Genomic DNA, 21,767 nt, shown 5'->3' with positions numbered 1-21,767 from the left:
AGGGGCGGGGTGGGGGTGTCTTATAAGTAAAAATTGAAAATCATAAAACTTAATCCCCTTTTATTGAAAGGAAGTGATTTTCCCTTATGACATTCAGCAAATCCCTAAGGGCTGTGATGAGCACGCTGCATCCCTTTCTCTACCCCCAGAGTCTCTACTAAGTGGAAAAAATATTTTAATGAGCAGCTCTATGTTCTCTCCAGGGTGCTCCTGAAGTATCTACAGAAAAAGACACCCCATGGAGTAGGGTCTGCGCTCCCAGAACTGACTGAGAGGTCAACTGTTTTAAATAGGCACTGCCTCACAGGAGCTTGGCTCCTGGATTCTCCACCTCCAGGAGTCCTGGGCGGGGGATGCTCCAGGGGCGTCCGCATCTTGCAAAGCCTGACTTGAGCCAGCCCAGATTCGCCGCCGTGGCCCACTTCCCAGTCCTAGACTGGACCAAGGCTGTCAGCCCCTAGTGGAAGCCACACCCGCGTGGACAGCTCACAGTTACTGTTGGGAGCCGGGCAGGAGTCTGTGTCCTGGAGGCGCACGGACCGCAGGTTCGTACTGAAGCCCCGGTGCGGAGCCTCGAGCCTCCATCGCCGGGTGGGCTTCCGATCTAAGGACGCTCGGGCTCTTCTGGTCAGGTCTCCTGAACAGCACCCTCTCGGCCTTCGCAGTTCCCGGGGATGGGGTTCACCCGGCCTGCGGGACTAGATCCGCATGGCCTGCTCCCTTGGGGTGCAGGATTCGCCAGCTCTGGCCGGGGAAGACCCCCAGCCTTTAGTGCACCCCCGGGGCCGCGACCGTGGCGGGCCTTGTGCACCCGGAACCGTTTCCGGGGCGGAGGCTTTCTCGCAGCTGACCCGGCGCGGACGGTGACGCGCAGGCCCAGGCGGAAGTGCGGGCGGAGGATCCCGAGCCGGATCCCGAGCCGGGCGCGGGGCTCGGGGCTCGCAGGAGCGGCTGGCTCCCGCGATGGCGAGCCTATGGTGCGGAAACCTGCTGCGGCTGGGCTCGGGGCTCAGCATGTCCTGCCTGGCGCTGTCGGTGCTGCTGCTCGCGCAGCTGACAGGCGCCGCCAAGGTGAGTCCCGCCCCGCCCGGCTCCTGACAGGAGCTCCGCCCCTGCCTCTGGCCTGGCAGAAACTGGGGCTGACCACTTGCTCCCCACTCTCCGGTCTCCCAATCCGACAGCCAAATCCCCCCGACCCCGCTTCACAGCCCGGGCTGGCCCTCTCTAGAGCATCCTAAGCCTTAGCCCCAAACAGTGCCAGAGCGGGGTCTATAACCCTCTGCCTCTTGACATTTCCCTTCCCAGCCCCGACGGGACACACCCGGAACTTTCCAGCCCTGGGAGCTTTGAACTTTCCACCCTTAAACTTGGGCAGCTCTCAGCCCCCAATCCAAACGGTGGGAAACCCTCATCTCCCTGAAATCTTCTCTAGTAGGGACTAGCTCCCCTCACCCTCATCTCCCCGAAGTCTTCCCTACTAGGGACTAGCTCCTCTCAACTCATTGATAAGCAGATTCCCTTGCCATGGTGGGGGCTCGAATCTCATGGCAACTACCCGTTCCCAGAAGGACCTGTAGGGCCACCCCACTAGCCTGATACTCTCACCAAGATCCCCTCCAGGAAAACACACACACACACACACACACACACACACACCCCTCTTCTGATAATTTACTAGCCTAGGAGAGAGGTGACAGGAAGTTGTGTCCTATTCCTCACTGTGTTTCTAAACCTTTTGGTCCCCATATATTTTCTGGTGACCCAGAGCTGTTCTGGCCCAAGAAAACATGTGCTTTCCTCCCAGTGGGCTAACTAATTTTGGGGCAAAATAGAAAGACTCCACGGTGTAGTGGGAAATAGTGACACTGCATTTTTAAAAAGTTTTATAATATTTTTAAATGTTATAAAGGGCTGGGAAAGATAGGTCACAGGTAGGCAGGTGTTTTTGAGCAATTTGGTTTTTTTTTTTTTTTCAGTCTTTCTGGTGTCATCAGAAATAGGGACAGCAAAAAGTTTCCCAACTTTTGAAATACTTCTAGTATGGACTCTCTGTATGGATGTCAAACATTACCATTTTATGTAGTGTATCATGATATAAACATCCGTCTCCCCTTGATAGGATTTGTCCCAGGAAACAGGAGCTGTGTCTTTTGCTTCTCTGAGTCCTCCTCATTGAGCACAGGCTCTGGCACAGTGGTTACTGATACATTTAGGACCTGTCAACAGCTCTGCCAGACATTTCATTGTACCTAGGAGTGGTGGATATGTCTCAGTGGGGACTAATGAGCCACAGCCTTCTCGAATAAACAACCCTTTGCTGAGAAAGCATCTCTTGGATTTATGCAGCATTTAATGCCTGCTTGCTTTGCCTCCTGAAACTCGTATTGCTAGGAGTTGCTTTTCTTGTCAACCATGGATTGCCAGACAAGTTTCCTGGGGGACAATGGGAAGATTCAAACTACTTTCCCTTTTGACTTCCCTTCTAGCACTGGCTGAGTGCCCCTCAATCTTCATCCTGTTTATAGCTCACTCAGCCCCTTTTATCCATGCCCAGTGCCTTTCTCCCAAAAGGAAAAAGTTAGAAAAGAAGAAATTAGAAGAATTCTGACTCTCCTCACCCTATTGTGTTACAGATTGAATTGGCCTTATGCATGCTAAGCGTATGTGTTAGCACTGAGCTAAACCCATCCCCAGCCTACACCTGTGACTTGCTTATAAATAATCTTTAATTCCCTTCTCCCCAATCCCTTCATATCCGAATATCTCTTTGTAGGCCCTATTGCCTGTCATGATATGCTTTTCTAGTGGCAGGTAGATGATAATAACACAATTGATTGTCATGCAATTCATAAATGAGTTTAATAAGGCACAGATAGTGTCTTACAGATTTTAGGAACTTGTATCTCTCAAACCTAAATCTTTATAATGGTTTTAGAATATCTGACAGGGATACTTAGCAAAATGTACATGTGTAGATTTAAAAAAAATATTGACGATAAACTATAAAGAAGTTATAGTGTTTTCACTTTTATTGCAGAATTTTGAAGATGTGAGATGTAAATGCATCTGCCCTCCCTATAAAGAGAATCCTGGGCACATTTATAATAAGAATATATCTCAGAAAGATTGGTAAGTGTCTCGGACCAAGGTATCACCTGCTACATAAACCGTGGCTCCTACTGTTAACTCAGACTGTTCTTATGATGTCTCATTTTGTTCCTAAGCAGAAGTGTCAGATCTTAGACTGGGGTCCTGAGTGTCTGATACAAGTCTAAAGGAATACTGTAGCCTAAACAGAAAGCTCTAGGCCGGGGAGGTTTCATTTCAGATGGGACTGAGTTTATTGTACTAACTACCAATAGCTACTCTCTTGTGCCCTCTTAAACTTTGGTCAGGGATCTTTCTCCCTCTTTTCAGTGAAAGGCAAATTGAGCCTTCTTTATCTGATGTATAAATTTTTTTAATCACTTAAAATATTTGTGTGTGGTCATGTCCACAACGGGTATCTGTGGAGGTCAGAAGAGGATATTGAATTCTCTGGAGCCAGTGTGATAGCTGCTTGTAAGATGACCAACTCCGGTGCTGGGAACTGAACTCCTTCCTGTCCTCTGCAGCAGTAGCTAGCACACTTAACTAACCAAGCCATCTCTCCAGCTCCTGGTCTATAATTTTACAGCTCCTACTGTGAATGGGAGTAGGGGGTTGTTTGGTTTGGGGTTTGCTTTTGCTCTGTGTTTTGAGACAAGATCTTACTATGTAGCCCAGATCAGCCTGGCACTGTTTTGTATACCTGTTGGCTTCAAGCTCCTGCTCCTCTTGCCTCTACTCCCCAGGCACAGTTTGTAAGTTTTGAGGACAGAGTGCCAAATATTGGAGGCTCTATTTAAGTTTCAGAGACTCAGGGATGAAGGAGAATAAAGGCTGTGCGTCTGAGTCCCTGCTTTGGGGTGTGTCAGGTAGTTCTGGTAGCTCAGATTAGGCTGAGACCTGGATCTTTCCGGCCTTAGGCAATGAGGCCGGCCTGTGACGCCTGGGGTCCTGATTGACTAGCTGACCCGGAGAAGCCTTCTCAGTTTATCCCAGTGGACTAGGAATGCAGTTTTTCCTGTGAGTGCCCTGAAACAGGAGGCAGCAGGTTATACAGCAGGATGGATATCCTTTAGGTGGGACTGTGATGTTACGGCCACAGTGGAAGATTGATGGGAATAGCCCCAAATGATAAGTACTTTGGTGTGTGCATGATTTCAAGGCTCACAGGCAGCAGTGATTGGAAAGCAAGAGTAAATTTGTTCCATCACAAGTTCCCAAATTGACTCTGAGCTCACTTGCTTTCTCTGGTGCCGTTGTTTACTCTTCCTACAAATATGCATTTAGATTCAGGCTGTTTGGTGTGTTCTTGTGATCTTGTGGACATCTGTGTATCATTTTAAGGCATTTTTATATTACAAGGCAATTGGGGTATATTTTTAGTGGGTTTTGTACCAGCAGGTCACTTTCTATAATACATGCAAGCTCTTTTTTATGCTGGAGTTTAGATCCAGGGCCTTGTAAATGCTGAATAAACATTCTCCCACTGGGCAGGATCCCCAGCCCTCAAATCCATCTTTAAGTTATTTCTATAGCTTCCCAAAGCTAAACTGAACGTGTATAACCAGTTTGTTTTCTCATTGGTAACAGTATGTGATACGTATTAGTGGAGTGGCAACCAAGCTCACTTTTAAAGTGTTTAACACTGATGTTTGTTTGTTTGTTTGTTTGTTTGTTTGTTTGTTTGTTATTCTGTGCTGAGAAAGGGCCATGTCTTCATCCCTGGTTATAAATTAAAACTAGAAGCTTTGAAAATAAATAGTTGAAAACAAGACTTACTGGAAATTTTCTTCCATCTTTTCTACTTTCCCTTGCTCGTAAGTCTTTTGCTGATATTGTTCCCAATTGACAGAATGTTTAACTTGTTTGGACAGACAGCAGATCGTGGTAGGTCAGGATGCTGTGACTCCCTGAAGACCTGGGTATTCAAGGTCCCAAATACAGTTTCACCTTCTAGTCTCTAGGCCTCTTGTCCAGTTGTTAGCTTTAGTGCTTCACTGACTTGGAATAGCTGGTTAAAAACAAGGAAAGTTGGAGCCGTTCTCTGGTTTGTCTTTAGGACTTGGGTCAAAGCTGGTCCTTCCTGTGAGCACTAGATGGAGGTGTTTCCTAGTGGCTAAGACTGGCTAGCCACATCTTGCTTATTATTGGTTAATTAAAAACCTTTCCTGCTGTTTCAGTCCTATACTGCCCCTGCTTCTCCCTTCCTCTCTTCTTTCCTTTTGCCTGCCTGCCTTCCTTCCTTCCTACCTACCTATCTACCTACCTACCATTCTGTTTAGAAACAGGGTCTCTGTCTCTGTGTAGTCCAGGCCCGCCCAGAATTCTGAGTCATCCTGCCTCAGCTTCCAGGTGCTCTGATTACAGGTCTATGCCACCATGTCCAACTTCTTTTTTTTTCTGAGACAAAGTTTCTCTATGTAGCCCTGGCTGTCCTGGCTGTTTTGGTGTTTGCCACCCCACCTGGTTTCCAGTTAACATTTTTAATTGCTCCAGTGTAGCATATGAATGACTGATCGCATTTAACAGAAGAGTAAATTACAAAATGCTGAAAAGTGGACCCCTAAAGCCACAGTGAGAAATAATTACATCCTTGGGCCAGTTATGCTGGCACATGTTTCTAGTCTCAGCACTTGGGAGGCACAGACAGGTGGATCTTGGTGAGTTCCAGGACAGCCTGGTCTACAGAGCAAGTTCCAGGGCAGGCAGGGGCCGGAGAGCTGGCCCAGCAGTTGAGTATTTAATGATCTTACAAAGGATCTGGCTTTGGTTCCCAGCTTTGCTATCAGGCAGCTCACAGCCGCCTATAACTCCTGTTTCAGGAGATCTGATGCCCTTTGACCTCCAAGGACATCTGCATGCACATGGTACACATAAACACATGTAGGCACATGTATATGCATATAAACTAAAATTTAAAAATTAAAGCATTTTTAAATGAAAAATGAAGCATACAAAAATAAGAGAGATGGCCAGGTATGGTGGTGCATGCCTTTAATCCTAGTGCTCTGGAGGTAGAGGCAGGTTAATCTCTGTGAGTCTGAGGCCAGCCTGGTCTACAAAGCAAGGTCCATGACGGCCAGGGATGTTACACAGAGAAGCCCTATCTTGAAAAATGGGAGATGGCAGGGGAGGTGCAGGGCAGCATTTATTTTTTTAAAAAGCAATGCTACCAAAAATATCTTTTTTCGAAGTCTGTCATTTCTGAAAGATGATTGGTTACTTTCCATTTTGCAATTGTGTATGTGATATGTATGCTCATGCTTCCCACATAGTTAACCCACTGAGCAGTCTCGCAGCCCTGGCTTCCAGTTTGGTGTGTCTTCACTCGTCATCTCTGGCTGCCTCAAGATGCTTTGGCAGCAGCCTCTTCCCCCAGCCAGTCTTCTTGGGAGCGCTCAGTGTTCTGAGATGACTCCTTCTTTGACCCACCAAAACCTACCTTTCCACATCCTGTTGCTCTGAACTATAGCATTAGAAACAAATAAAACTCAAAATGGTAAAAGTGATAAAAAGTTCAGTTATCTATAACAAGTAATTTAATCTGAACAAGAGCTGGACAGGCAGTGGTGGCACGCCTTCAATGTCAGCACTCAGGAGGCAGAGGCAGGCAGATCTCTTGAGTTCAAGGCCAGCCTGATCTACAAAATGAGTTCCAAGACAGCCGATACACAGAGAAATATTATCACAAAACCACAAAATAATAAATGATAACGATAACAATAATTCACGGGGACAGGGCAGATGGCTTAGTGACTAAGGATGCTGCTGTATATGAGGTCCTGAGTTGGAATCTCTACTACCCACATAAAAAGCCAGGTATGGCCAAGCACACTTGTTCCCCAAGAGGTGCAGGGAGCAGAGGCAGGAGGACCACTGGGACTTGCTGGCTGCTAGCCTAGTCCAGTTTCACGCAGAGATCTTGTCTCAGGGGAACAAGGTGAGGAGTGATAGAGTAGGATATTTGACATTTTGCTGGGGTTTCTACATGTGTGTGCACCACACTCTTTCTCACATACAAATGGAAACTAAGATATGGTTAGTTCACAAGAGATAACATTTAAATAATGCCTTGTGTTACTTTAAAGCATTTAAAGGAGTTTTGCTTGGTGACTGGGCAAATCTAAATATGACTTGTTTTGGCAAATAATTTTTTTATACAGTTCGGGATTTTCTGGGGCATCTGAAACTGTTAGTAATAGCAACTTGGACATAGATAGCCATTGCCTTTGGCTTCTTACAATGTCTTTGGCTTTTTCCACTTTAAAAAAATATATATTTATTTTATATATTTGAGTATACTGTTGCTGTCCTCAGATATACCAGAAGAGGGCATTGGATCTCATTACAGATGGTTGTGAGCCATCTTGTGGTTGCTGGGAATTGAACTCAGGACTTCTGGAAGAACAGTCAGTGCTCCTAACTGCTGAGCCATCTCTCCAATCTAGCTTTTTACACTGTTAAACCTTACCAAAATGCTAATACTGAGAAAGGAAATTATTTTGCTTTGATTTATTGATCATTTGGTCCTTATTTCTGTAAGTAAGCTAATATCTGTTCTGGGTTTCAGGACTAGTTTTAATCAGAGCCAGGAGAACATCAAGCCAGGTCTCCTCAGTATTTTCCTTTTTTCCAGTGATTGCCTTCATGTCGTGGAGCCCATGCCTGTACGGGGACCTGATGTAGAAGCATACTGTCTACGCTGTGAATGCAAATACGAAGAGAGAAGCTCTGTCACAATCAAGGTGAAACATGAGTTTGTACACATGCACACACGTGCACACACATTCCCACATGCTCCCCAGAAAAGACAGAAACGTTTGAGTTTCCCAGGAAGTAACAATGGCCCTGCTCTTGCTTTCTGGATTTGTTAGGACGTAGTAAACGGACAAGTGAATGAAATGGCTCTGAAACTATGCTGTGTTTAGCTCCACATTCTGAAGTACATGGTAGTTTATCATACACACTGAACGCCAGTGAGACATTATCAGGACCTCCTCCTCCTCCTTTTCTGCTCCCAGCCCTTGGACTGAAGGATGCCTTTAGTCACTATTGTAACTCCAGGTCTTCAGTCCCTGAAGGGACTGGGATATAGACAGCTCATCACCATGAGATCTCTAATGAGCTCAGTTACTTTATTATGATGGTGAATGGTTCTAGGGTTTTGTTTGTTTTAAGATCTTGCTTTCCATTCTGTTTCTCCAAAGCAGGCCTCATAACTCAGGAGGCAGAGGCAGGAGGATCTCTGAGTTTGAGGCCAGCCAGGTCTACATAGTAAATTTTAGGACAGAGACAATGCTCTGTTGAGAGATCCTATTTCAAACAAAACAAAACAAAATTAAAAAAAAAAAAAAAGAAAAAAAAAGATAAAGGCTTTAAAGATCTATTTTCTCTGGTTCCAAATAGTCACTATTTTTAACTACCTGTACCCATTTTTAATATTTTATGTAAGTAAAGTCATATGTGGTCCTTTGTGACTTTTTACTCTGTCTGAGTTGTAGTATGCATAGGACTTCATCTCATGTTAAATAGTATTCCACTGTCTGACTGCTTCTCAGTTCATGAATATTTGGATTATTTCCATAATACTGTCTTGAGTGTGCCGGGCGTGGTGGCGCATGCCTTTAATCCCAGTGCTCGGGAGGCAGAGGCAGGCGGATTTCTGAGTTCGAGGCCAGCCTGGTCTACAATGTGAGTTCCAGGACAGCCAGGGCTATACAGAGAAACCCTGTCTTGAAAAACCAGAAAGAAAAAAAAAATACTGTCTTGAGTGTTTTTGTATGGATGTGTTTGTTTTTCTCGAGGGAAAATTCACAGAGTGGTAAATTGGCTTGTGAAGAGATGGCTGGACAGTTTTCCAAAGCGGTGGCAGCATGTGAGGGTTCCGCCTTTCCCTGCCTTTGCCAGAGTGTGTTCTGTATTATTACAGCCAACTGAGGGGATGTCAAGTGGCAGCACATGATGTAATACCCCAAATCACTGTCCTGACAGCCGTTTCTGCTGACCTCCATCAATCTGAAGGGATGCTCTCTTGAAACCCGCTGGAATCATCATTCAGCTAGGATTCCTGTGGGTGGTTTCCGCAGTGATGCGGAATGCAGAATGCTGTGCTCAGCTGAAGAGGAAAACAACGGTGCAGGCCACAGTGGCGAATGATGGGGTGGTGGGGACCCACAAAAAGACCCAGAGGCACCACTTTGTTCCCTCTTTTCCTGCCTTGGTGGATTCAGGTTGCCTCTTCTGCTGGGCTCTGGCTGTACACAACCCTGTGCTCCAAGTAGATGTGTCAGGCTTCCCAAGATGTCACTGTTACTGAACAAACTTTGCTATCTTGCCTTGCACTGAGGTGTGTCATCTTTTCTTTATCCTTTAGGTTACCATTATAATTTATCTCTCTATTTTGGGCCTTCTGCTTCTGTACATGGTATATCTTACCTTAGTTGAGCCCATCCTGAAGAGGCGCCTCTTTGGACACTCCCAGCTGTTGCAGAGCGATGATGACGTTGGGGTAAGTTCTGGTGCTGCGGTAGCTGCTCATTGCCAGCCTCTGCCCTCATATGGTGTGGTGGAAATGGTCGTAGGTAGATCTTTCCATGAGACTGCAGGTCCTCACTTAGACACTGATGCATGTTCTAACTAGTGTGTATCTCTCGATGAAGAAATTGTTCTAGCAAGCTGTAGATGTAGTTATTTCAACTGGTGGTCCTTGGTGAGGATTTATCCAGGAGCCTTCGCTGTTCATGCGCAGGAAAACATCCGGGGTAGGCTTTTTCCTCAGGCCCCTGCAAAACATTTTGCCTCTATCACCTGATACTTTTGAAGGCAAGCGGTGGCTCATGCCTTTGGTTCCAACACTTGGGATGTCATGGCTGGTAGATCTCTGTAAATTGGATGCAAGCTTGGTCTATATAGTGAGAGCCAGGAAAACCAGTGCTAAACAGTAAGACCGTATCTCCAAAAACACAAAAGAAAAAAAGGCAAGCATTTCCATTGAAAGGGGAAGATGAAGGCCATGACATTCTTGTCTTACTCCTGTACAGGTAACCTACTGTTCTGTATGTTCTTTCATCGTTTTGCTTAAAGAAGAAGCAATGGTACTTTTCTTTAACTTTAGAAAAAAAATGTAGCCATCACTCTAGAGATTCTCCTATAATTAAAACATGTTTGCCCATAGATTGTTATTCCCAGTGTGTAAACTGTGTGATGGTTTCCTTTTGGCTTTAACATTACTTCATTAAAAGTGTTCATTAAAAGGGAGCTAGGAAGACAGCTTGGTGGATAAAGCACTTCTTGTGTAATGTGAGGACCAGAGTTTGGATCCTTGGGGCTCACAGAAACGCTGTGTGGACAAAGTGGCCTGCCTGTAACTCCAGCAAGCAGAAGGTGGAGACAGAGTATCCAAGAGCCAGCTGCCTAGCTATACTGACCACACAAGGGAGCACTGTTAACTGATAGACCTGCCTCAGTAAGGCAGAGAGCAGGAGAGGAAGACCCCAGATGTCAACTTCAGGCCTTCAGACACAGGTGTTCATACATGTGCATATGCACTGACCCATGTGTGTACACATACATGTAAACAGACATGCATGCATATGTACATGCCACACACAGAGAAACACGTAAAAAAATGTCTAGGAATTGACACAATCTATAAGCTTGTTAAGTATAGTTTAGAGAATTGATTATTAATCCTATCAATGTCATATGTAGAATATTTCCAAATATTCCATTATCATATATAATTACTATTTAGAATGATTTTTTTCTTTTCATTTTATTTACTACATTCCTAAAAGTGGATAAAACCCAGTGTAATTTCAAGAGTCAAGTGCAAAGCCAAGCCTGGAGTAAACTTGCTAACCACCATCAAAAGTATTTTTAGTGCAGGAAATCCTAGGTGTTCAGGAGGCAGAGGCAGGAGGATCACAAGGTCAAGGGAAGCTAGAGGAGCTTAGCGAGCCCTTGACTCAATAAAACATTGCGGCTGGGGATAGGGACTTGTAACCCTAGTACTCTCGAGGCTAAGACAGGAGACTCACAAGTCTGAGGGTAGCTTCATCTACATGAAGAAACTCAACAACAATAGAAACCACACCAAAAAGAAAGGAAAGGAAAGAGAAACATTTTATTTAATTCACATATTTCCTGTTATTTGATTCGCAGTGTCTACAGTGTAACCACTAAGGGTAGCACTAGCACCTCCTGCAGAGCCTGGGATTGGGGCATCTACAGGCTCCACACCTAGCTTTTCTAAAACTTGCAGATAGTTTTAAAGACCATCAGGAGGAGGTGTGGGGATGGCTTAGTAGATAAAGTACTTGGTATGCAAGCATAAAGACCAGAGTTTGAATCTCAAAGTCCATGTAAAAGCTGGGTACAGTAGCACCTGTCTGCCTGAAACCCCAGTGCTCCTACAAAATGGGAGGCAGAGGCAGAAGATTTCTCAGAAACGCAGGGCCCGCTTGCCTCATGCATGCAGCGGTGAGCAATCAAAGGCCCTGCCTCCAGCAAGGTTGATACCTGAAGCTGTTCTCTGACCTCCATACAGCTGCCTTGGCCTTCCCATGGACCTATACTCCCCCCTCCCCAGCACACACACACACAAGCACATAATACACATCATACATACACAAAACAATCATTTTAATTAAGAACAATTGATTTCAGAAATATATTGGTAGGCTGAGAGAAAGGTGAGTCTGGAGATCTGATGTAATAAAACAAATTAAAATTTAAAAACAAAACTAAGCACAGACAGGCAGGATGTTGTGGTATGTATGTGTAACCCCAAAATTTAGGAGGTAGAAGCAGGATGATTAAAAGTTAAAGATCATTCTTGGTCACATAGGGCGCTCAGTGACAGCCTGGGCAACTTGAGAACCTGTCTCAGTACAAAATAAATTCAAACAAACAAACAAGACCCCAAAGGGCTTAAGAGATAGCTTAGTGGTTAAGAACACACATTGTTCTTTCAGAGGATCTGAGTTTCAATCCCAGTCCCTCCATCAGATGGCTCACAACTGCCTGTCACTCCAGCTCCAGGGGCTCTGGTGCCTCTGGCCTCCAGTCTCGGTAGGCACATGCACACACATACAACATAATTAACAATAATAAATCTTAAACACAGGACACACATAAATCAGATAGTAGGATTAATGCCTAGAGAACTTGTATAGCAAAGCAGTAGAATCTCAAATATTGTTTCCATGGTAATTTCCATTTATATGTTCTCAACCCTGACTGTATAGATACTAGGGTTAAATTATCCTTTGTTGTGGAGAAACCTTGCCTTTAAGAAACCTGGCAGGAGGACAAAATCACTACCAGTTGAGAACTACTGGCATAAAATGTCTATCAAAGGCCTCACAGTGTTCTGTTCCTAGCACAAAGGTTTATGCTTTCTTTAATACATCCTTACAGCATTAGTTACCTTCTGCTCCCTCAGACAAAATGTTAGTGTAATACACGCAAAATGTAAGCTGGTGCAGAAATACATAGGTGTAAACATGGAGGACAGACGACATTAACTGATGGGCTTGTATGCTTAGTAACCACTTGGCCCATCGGTGATTAATTCTGCCTACACATTGACCATTGGAGACACTGTCACTAAGAGCCCCAGCTGACTCTGATATTTGTCAGACTGATTCTAGGCAGAGAAAGGCTTTCCAACCAAAGCTGTGAGTTTAACTGAACAAACAGAAGTCAAATTTCACTTCCTATTAACTGCTTAACTCACATGGGAGTTCTTTTGGGGTTCATTTTTAAGGCATTTAAATTCTTTCCCATTTTTTTTTTACATTTTAGGGCAGGTAAAAGAGTACACTTAGCCAAGAGGTTCCCTTTAGACAATGGTAGTATTTGTCCTATCATATATCAGGACACGTAGTCTCTGTTATCTAAACATTCTGCTAAAGCATGCTTTGTATTCGTTGTAATTTTATCAGGTGTAAAAAGAACAAACACGCAAAAGTGAAAATCTCTGTTTGCATTCTCCTGGTGCCTGTGAGCAGCAAGTCCACTCTTGTTGAACTGGTTTGTTTAGTCATTGAGTTTGTTCCTTGAGGAGTAGATGACAGGCTCCCTGATAAAGTACTTCCTTCTTGCCAGTATTGTTTCTGTCCAAATAAACCAATAGTAGTAATATTTTATATACAACATCACCGATGCACCATTTTCCCATACTAATCTACCCGAAACAATCTGGTGTGTTGGAAAGATGTGACACCAACTTAGGGTCAGGCACACTGAGTGTTAGTGTTTGAGCTAATTTGTTAAATGACCTTGGGCTACTTTGTTTCTTTGTTGGAAAGCAAGTAATGCTAATTTATCTTCTGTCTCTTTTTTTCTATCTTTTTCCTCCTTCCTTCTCTCCTATGACCCACCTCAGTATCTCTCTCTCTTCCTGTCAACAAGTTCTTGCTTATAGCCCTGGCTAACCTAGAACTTGCTATATACATCAGGCTGGCCTCAGGCCTGCAGCAGTCCTCCCAAGAGCTAGGAGTTTAAGTGCACACTACCATGCTAGGCTTCCATCTTTCCTTCCGTATCTGTGGAACATCATAGATGTCCACATTGTCTTTGTGATTTTCATCTATAGAGTTAAAAACAAATGATGAGATTTGCAGAAGACATTGTTTAAGTTAGATAAAAGGTAGAGGCCATTCCAATAAAGAATGACTTGGTAAAGAAAAGTCTTCGGAGTGGGTTCAGCAGTTAAAAGCACCCACTATTCCTGCAGACAACCTGAGTTCAGTTGTCAGAACCCATGACAGTGACTCACAATCAATTGTGACTCCAATACTAGGGGATCTAATATCCTCTTCTGGCTTCCATAGACACCTGCACTCATGTGCACACACCTACCCACATATACATCTTAGAGACAGAGTAAATCTCTACAAGTAAAACAGACAAAAAGCACCTTTGAGGTCCAGAAACCTGGCTGAGAGGGTAAAGGTACTTAGTACAGGAGCAAGCCCAGCAGCCTGATAGCCTGATGCAACGAGAAAGGACTCTACAGAGTTGTCACATATTCTCTCTCTCTCTCTCTCTCTCTCTCTCTCTCTCTCTCTTACACGCACACGCACATACACACACACAAAATAATAAATAAATGAATAAATAAATAATGAATAAATAAATAAATGAATGAATTGTTACTTTTGCAGAGGATGTGGGTTATATTCCCAGTGCCCACTTGATGCCTCTCAGCCATCTTTAACTCTAGACCCAGAGGTTCTGAAACACTCTTCTGCCCTAAATGGGCAGAAGGAATGAACATGGTTCACAGACATACATGCAGGAAAAACCTAAATATATATATAACCTATATATAAAACACATAAATAGATCTTTAAAAAGAAAGAAAATTCTTGGGGTAGTAAACATGGTAGAAATGTCTTGCTGTAGAAACACAACCAATAAAGCCCCAAGTGGGAGCTGTAATATAGTCAGGGTGTCGTGCATAGCTTTCTAGCCATGCCCCCTCCTGCCCCCTCCTGCCCCGGCTGCTGCCTACATGCACCAGAATGGTGTTGCTTCTCTCAAGTAGGCAAACCTAGTTTAAGAGGCCAGGCCTGTTCTGGAACATTTAGGAACTTTGCTGACATGGGGTTGAGGAAAAAACTTAAGGAAAAGGCAAAACAAAAACAGTAAATTACAATCGAGCCTGTTTGTCATGTGGGCAGCTGTGTTGACATCTCATCTATAGGTGGATTAGTGGGATGATTTCCTCTGTGATGACTATAAACATCCAGTTGCATTAGTTTATTTTGACAGGAGAGTCTGGCTTTGTACACAAACCAGGGTAACCTTCATTAGCCTCTTTCCTAAGATAGAATTAACATGGAAGCCGTGGAACACTGAGATGAAAGATGGTTTTGTTGATTAGACATGCTGAAGTAAGCCAGTCCTCATTCTCCTCGGTAACAGACCGTACTAAAGCACACAAGCTTCTCTCACTGCACAGTGGGGAAGAGGAAAAACTCGGAGATATTAGACAACAGCCCATCAGTGCATGCCGAGGGCCAGAGAGACATTAAGACCAGGCAAGATAATGGCCCTGAGAGCTCCTGCTTGCTCTAGTGGCCCTAGACTGACATGTAAACAGTTCTGGTATCAATGGGAGTTGGGAAATAGGAAGAAAGAGTTCTCCTTTGTCATAGATGAGTGATAAAATATTGATCCAAACAGTTCTACATTAATACCTATCATGGAGATAGTAATATGAAAACAGACTTCTTAAATCAGTGGTAGGTGGTATATGCCTTCTAGCTTTTGGGAGCAGGAAGTTGGAGGACCATTAGTGTGTGGTCAGTCTGGACAGTATAGTTGTCCAGGCTAGCCTGGGTGACATTGAAAGACCATATCTCAAGAGAAAGAAAGGCACAAGAAAATGACTAAAATTTTAAAAAAGATTTAAAAAGTTTTATGTGTCATATGTATACATTTTTGCAGATGCCTTGGGTGGCCAAGAAAGGGTGTTAGGTCCCTTGGAGCTAGAGTGTAGGCAAATGCAAATGCCTTAGAAGGATGCTGGAAACTGTCCTCAGGTCTTCCAGAATAGCAGCATCCTTAACTGCTAAACCATTTCTCTAGCATTTCTTTTATCCTTTAAAAATGTTTAATTGCATTAATTAATTTGTTTTTGGGGGTAGGAGTGGGAATGTGGGCACATGCATGCCTTGCGGGGTATGTGAAAGTCACAGGAAAACTTGCAGGACTTAGCTCTCTTTCCACTGTGTGGGTCCAGGGATCAAACTCAGGTCAGGCTTGGCCCAAGAAAATATTCCCCCACTAACCATGAAAGACTTCTCTTTAAGGCAAATGACCAACCACCATGCTTGTCTTGGTTTCTGTTCCTTAAGGGAGATGCTGACCACATGTCTCACATATCCTGTATTCCTCCTGTCTCTGGAACCCTCTGCTTCTGTAGCTGAGTTTGTCCTGCTTCCGATTGTTGAAGGGCTAGAACACCCTGCCCTAGGTCTCTCCCACAGGCTGTTCTGGAATGTTTAATGCTGGCCCTGCCATCTCTAATATCTTCTGCCTTGACTCCTAGGATCACCAGCCTTTTGCAAATGCCCATGATGTGCTGGCCCGCTCTCGCAGCCGAGCCAATGTTCTAAACAAGGTGGAGTACGCTCAGCAGCGCTGGAAGCTCCAGGTCCAGGAGCAGCGAAAGTCTGTCTTCGACCGACACGTTGTCCTCAGCTAACTGGGAACTGGAATCAGGTGACTAGGAAGAACACGCAGACAACTGGGAAGAATTGTCTGGGTGTCCGTGCGTTTTAATGCCATGTTTGTTTTTACAAATCCTTGCTGGATGGAGGAAGACTCCAAACTGGAAGCAAACCCCATGCTTGGTATTTTCCTGTTAATATATTAATAGAGACATTTTTACAGCACACAGTTCCAAGTCAACCAGTAAGTCTTTTCCTACTTGTGACTTTTACTAATAAAATTAAGCTGCCTGTGAGTTATCTTGAAGCCCCGTGCCTGGAACAAGCTCTCTCTTTCTTGCCACACAGTTCTAACTTGGTGTTCAAGATAACTTCCAGGTGTGTTTTTGCTTCTCTTTCTTGTGGTGGGAGAGAGAAGGAAGGATGCCTTGGGAGTGCTTGAGTAGCTTCTCAAGTGTCTTTTCCAGACAGACTTATGAATACTTCAGACCCTCTACTTCACACTTGTTAATGTCCCAGTGTAGCTGGCTTGTCAGCGTGCTGGCCTCCCCACTTGACTTTTGCACTGACTACATTACCTAAGATTCTGGTTAGCCTGTGGCTGCATTTCATGACCAGTTGGATCTGAAATGCCTGGGGGCTCCTCACAAAATGAAGATTTGTTTCATGCACTGTGATGTCTGACGCAACATGTTCTAGAACAGACTGGCCATCTGCTAGTTTACACTGATACCTAAACACAGTCTCAGTGTGTGTGGTCTTCCTCATCTTCTTCTAGTAGCTCTAAGGACTTGAACATTTAGAATAAAGACATTTTCTCTTAAGCCCAAGCCTCCCTGGATGATTGACGTACAAATACTGATCAGCCTTTTCTGTCTTGCTGAGAGGCAGTTCTTTGAACTGATGTGGGCAGCTTTGAACAAGGACTAGAGTTCAGATTGCCTCTCTCTGAGAAGTCTAACAGTTATTGGATAACTGGCTTTTTTCTTCCTACATCCTCTTTGGAATGTAACAATAAAATAATTTACAAAACCCAATCAATGTTTCTGTTCTCCAGCCTTTCTCCTTTCTCTTGTGCTGTGTGACAAGCATGTGACACAAAGACATTGGTATATTGTAGTTTGAAAACATGTTATGCAACCAAATCGTAAGACACTGACTGTGTTAAGGGTATGTAGGTGCAGAGAGAAAGACAATGTATTCCTAGGTACACAAGTAGTCAGACAATCTGAGGACCTCTAATGTCACAAACCAAGCATGGTAGTACATGCCCTTAAGCCTAGCACTCAGAGGGCTGAGACAAGAGAGTTGCTTGGGATTCAGAGTCATTCTGGGCTGTGTAATGAGACCCATACATATACATATACATATACATATACATATACATATACATATACATATACATATACATATACATATACACATACACATACACATACACATACACATACACATACACATACACATACACATACACATACATATACATATGAAAAAATTGCATATATATGACAGACTTTAGTGATTGCTCAGTGGGTAAAATCTAGTCACACAAACCTGAGTTCAAATCCCCAGGACCCTCATAAAAAAGCTGCATGCAGTAGTGTGAGTGGACCAGCTATCTCTCTTATACATCTTGTCTCAAGGTGGAGAGGTAAGGGTGACCCCACGGGCTGTCCTCTGTTCTCCACATGCATGTGGGCCTGCATACACAGGAAAGAAAGACTCTTGCAAAACTGGGAATAAGAGGAATTTCCCCAGCCAGATAAAGAATTACAAACTGAATTTAGTGGCTTTTCCTGTAAGTCCAGCATTTGGGAAACAAGCTGGAGAATTGCCAGGGGTTCAAGGCCAGCATAGTCTACAGAACGAGACCAGTATCTCAAGAAAAACTGCAACAATTAGATTTATGTAATAGTAAGTTATATTTACTGGCGAGAAGTTAGAAGCCTTCCCCTTGAGATTGAGGAGGCACAGATGTCCTCTTGTGATGCTTTAACCTCACCCTATGAGTCCTCGCCCTTGAGATGGAGGAGACAAGGATGTCCTCTTGTGCACTTTTTAACGTCAACCTTTAAGTCCTAGCTCGTGCCATAAAAGAAGAAAGATTCAGAGTACGAGGGAAAAGAGACTGCTTAAGGATGACGCTGGCTTCTAGAAAACCAAACAACAAAACCCTCTGGAACTAGTAAGCAATTCCAGCAAAGTTTGAAGATTTCAGGATGTAACAATCTGGTGCTTTCCTATGTACAAGCAGTGAACAGGCCGGGGAGAATGTAAAAGTACAACTGGGCCAGGGAGATGACTGAGCAGGTAAAGGTGCTTGCTATCGAGCCCAGTGACCTGAGAATCCCTGGGACCTACTGGATTGAAGAGTGAACCTAACCCTGCAAGCTGTCCTCTGAGTTCCACAAGTGAACACACACACACACACACACACACACACACACACACACACACACACACACGTTCATAAAGTTCTTAAAAAGAGAAAATGGCTGGGGTAGAGTGCTTGTTTAGAGTGCATGAAGCCGCAGGTCTGATCCTTAGAGTAGAAATCAGATGTGGTAGCGTGTGGTTGTGATCTCAGCACTTGGTATATCGAGAAGGACCAAAAGTTCAGGGCTATCCTCAGCTACTGGTCAAGTTTCCCCATCTCAAAAACAAAAAGAAGGGCTGGTGAGATGGCCCTGTGCTAAGAGTGCTGGCTGCACTTGGAGAGGATCTGAGTATACTTCCTAGAACCCACATGGCGGCTCAAAACACCCTGTAACTCCGGTTCCAGGGGCTCCAGTGCCCTATTCTGTCCTCCACAGGTTATATGATGCACAGAGATGTATGCAGGCAGAACACCATGCACACACACACACAATCTTTAAAAAAGCACAAAAGGGAAAAAAAGTTTTGAAATATCTTTGATTGTATGTTCTTCTTTAAAAATACTGTCTTGTGAAACAAAAGAAAAATTAACATTTAAAATAATATAATTTTAGTTTCACGTGGGACAGAAGCAAAGAGAAAAGTCATAGTTCTCTCTGTGCAACCCAGAAGGGGTGTTCTTCAGGCTTTTTTTTAAAAATTTATTTATTTAGGGGGTTTTTTGAGACAGGATTTTTCTATGTAGCCCTGGCTGTCCTGGAACTCACTCTGTAGACCAGACTGGCCCCGAACTCAGAAATCCACCTGCCTTTGTCTCCGAAGTGCTGGGGTTAAAGGCGCCACCACTGCCCAGCTCTTCAGGCCTCCTAAAGAAAGCAAGCTCCGTCTTGCTTCTGTAGTTAAACTAATCATCTTCTGCCTGGACCAGAAGAGACATTGTATTCCGTCAAGGAAACTCACGAGCTATGGGTAGTGTAGCTACAGCTGCTGCAAAGGCAGCACTCTTCCCTCTTGTGGGTGCTGGGAGCTGAACTTGGGTCTTCTGCAAGAGCAACAAGAGCTCTAATTGCTGAGCCATCTCACGAGCTCATGCTAGATAGTTTGGATGTCAACTTAGCACAATCTAGAATCCGCTGCAAAGAAGAGAATCTCAGTTGAGAAAATCCCTCTGTAAGATTCGGCTCTAAGGCATTTTCTTAATTTGTGATTGATGGGTGATCATCCTGGACTCTCTAAGAAGCAGGCTGAGCAAGCCAGTAAACAGCAATTCTCTATGGCCTTTGTATCAGCTCCTACCTCCAGGTTTGAGTCCCTGTCCTAACTTCCTTTGGTGATGAACAATGATATGGAAGTGTAAGCCAAATAAACCCTTCTTCCCCAGTGTGCTTTTGGTCGTGGTGTTTCATTACAATAGCAATCCTAAGATACAACCCCAATACATAACATTTATTTTTTTATTGAGACTGTGTAGCCGTGGCTGACCTGGAATTCACTAAGTAGAGCAGGCTGACCTCAAATTCATGGAAATCCACCTGCCTCTGCTGAGTACTGGGATTAAGGGTGTGTACCACCATGCCCAGCCCAACAGAACATTTGAAAACATTTGATATTGCCGTTAACTCATGTTCTGCAATTGAAAGGTAATGTCATATTTAGTTCTCTGCATATTCCACGAGTTGTGCTGACATTCTGAGTCTTGGGCTGGGGATGTGGCTCAGTTAGTTAGTAGAGCACTTGCCTAGCATGCAAGAAGCCCTGGGTTTGATCCTCAGCGCCTCACAGAACTGGGAATGACAACACACTCCTGGAACCCTAACACTCGGGAAGCATTGGCAAGAGGATCAGAAGTTTTGAGTTATCCTCAGCTGTTTATTGAGTGTGAGGGCAGTCTGGGCTACATGAGAGCTTATGATGAGACTTCCAGCTTTGCACATAGATTTGGAACCAAATTTAGACTCTATCCTCCTCTAGATTAAAAATTTGAGCTAAGTCTTCTTTTACATCAATCATATATAGAGACAGAGACACACACACACACACACACACACACACACACACACACACACACACACACACACATATATATATATATATATATATATATATATATATATATATATATATATATATATAGAGAGAGAGAGAGAGAGAGAGAGAGAGAGAGAGAGAGAGAGAAACACTAAATCAGAAGGCTGGATCGATGGCTCAGCGGTTAAGAGCACTGACTGCACTTCCAGAGGTCCTGAGTTCAAATCCCACCAACCACATGGTGGCCCACAACCATCTGTAATAGGATCTGATGCCCTCTTCTGGTGTGTCTGAAGACAGCAACAGTGTACTCATATACATTAGATAAATAAATAAATCATTTTTAAAAATAAATAAAAGCGCCAGCTCTCCAGGGGCTGCTGCACTGCACTACCCAAGAGACTCCACTCTGCAAAGATCACGTGGGCCTTCTCGGTACTGCTCTTACTCTCTAAAAGAAATTGACCAACATTTGCATATTATGAGACTACTGTATTTCTGTAAATAATTTTATATAAAACCATATAAACCGGATGAATGGGAGTACCCTCTAAACAAAAGAATCTGTTCCACGTGTCTAGTTTCATAAGCAAACCTTTCGGCTTAGATTGTCATAGCTCCATAGTAGGCAGAAAAGAAAAAAAAAAAATCAGCTAAACCAGAGCCAGCCAGTTCTGTTTAACTGTAAGCTACTTTGCATATTTTCACTAAATGACCACCTATAAATCAGGTTCAGTCAGACTCAGCCCCAAATACAGCATCTTGAACTACAAAACAGGTAAGAGACACTGCTCCACAATGACCCACGGGGAGACGATGATTCCTAAGAAAGGCTCCAGGCACAGTGAAAAAAATTTGTCATCGATAGGATTATGTTATTGTCTTAAGAAATTGATGACTGCCCCTACAATGCAAGGCTCAGATTGTCCCCCTGATGAAATCTGATGAACTTAGCTTCTGGCATCTGGTGCCAGCCTTGCTGCTGACTTTGAAAGCTTAGCAATTTACCATAGTCTCTGAGGAGGGAGGGAAGGAGGTAGCTCCAAGCTCCCCCCAGCTCTCCCATCCCATAATTCAATTGTATACACA

The 21,767-nt window shown here is 44.0% G+C and overlaps 2 protein-coding genes across 2 annotated transcripts in view; both read left to right on the top strand.

Annotated features, from left to right (window-relative positions):
• Nucleotides 1–878: 878 nt before the first annotated feature.
• Nucleotides 879–17,306, top strand: Tmem9b (TMEM9 domain family, member B). The gene is made up of 5 exons (NM_020050.1): nt 879–1,071; nt 3,038–3,129; nt 7,724–7,832; nt 9,461–9,595; nt 16,151–17,306. Exons 1-5 carry the CDS (start codon nt 964–966, stop codon nt 16,304–16,306), a joined length of 600 nt encoding a protein of 199 aa, NP_064434.1. The 5' UTR covers nt 879–963; the 3' UTR covers nt 16,307–17,306.
• Nucleotides 17,307–21,409: 4,103 nt separating this feature from the next.
• Ascl3 (achaete-scute family bHLH transcription factor 3) overlaps nt 21,410–21,767 on the top strand; it is a 4,268-nt gene continuing 3,910 nt past the window's right edge. Inside the window, exon 1 of the mRNA NM_020051.1 lies at nt 21,410–21,456. The gene's annotated coding sequence lies outside the window, so the exon portion shown is untranslated. The remainder of the gene's footprint in view (nt 21,457–21,767) is intronic.

Source organism: Mus musculus, chromosome 7 (assembly GCF_000001635.26).
Source record: "Mus musculus strain C57BL/6J chromosome 7, GRCm38.p6 C57BL/6J".
Classification (NCBI taxonomy): Eukaryota; Metazoa; Chordata; class Mammalia; order Rodentia; family Muridae; genus Mus; species Mus musculus.
Note: the sequence above shows the minus strand (reverse complement) of the source record. Positions and strands in the feature narration are given on the sequence as shown.

What these genes read in the sequence shown, in the direction of transcription:
- Tmem9b (NM_020050.1), top strand. Translation starts at nt 964, where the DNA reads ATGGCGAGCCTATGGTGCGGAAACCTGCTGCGGCTGGGCTCGGGGCTC. An exon ending in AATATATCTCAGAAAGATTG is followed by an intron (nt 3,130 to 7,723) that starts GTAAGTGTCTCG and finishes CCTTTTTTCCAG; the next exon opens with TGATTGCCTTCATGTCGTGG. An exon ending in GAAGCTCTGTCACAATCAAG is followed by an intron (nt 7,833 to 9,460) that starts GTGAAACATGAG and finishes TTTATCCTTTAG; the next exon opens with GTTACCATTATAATTTATCT.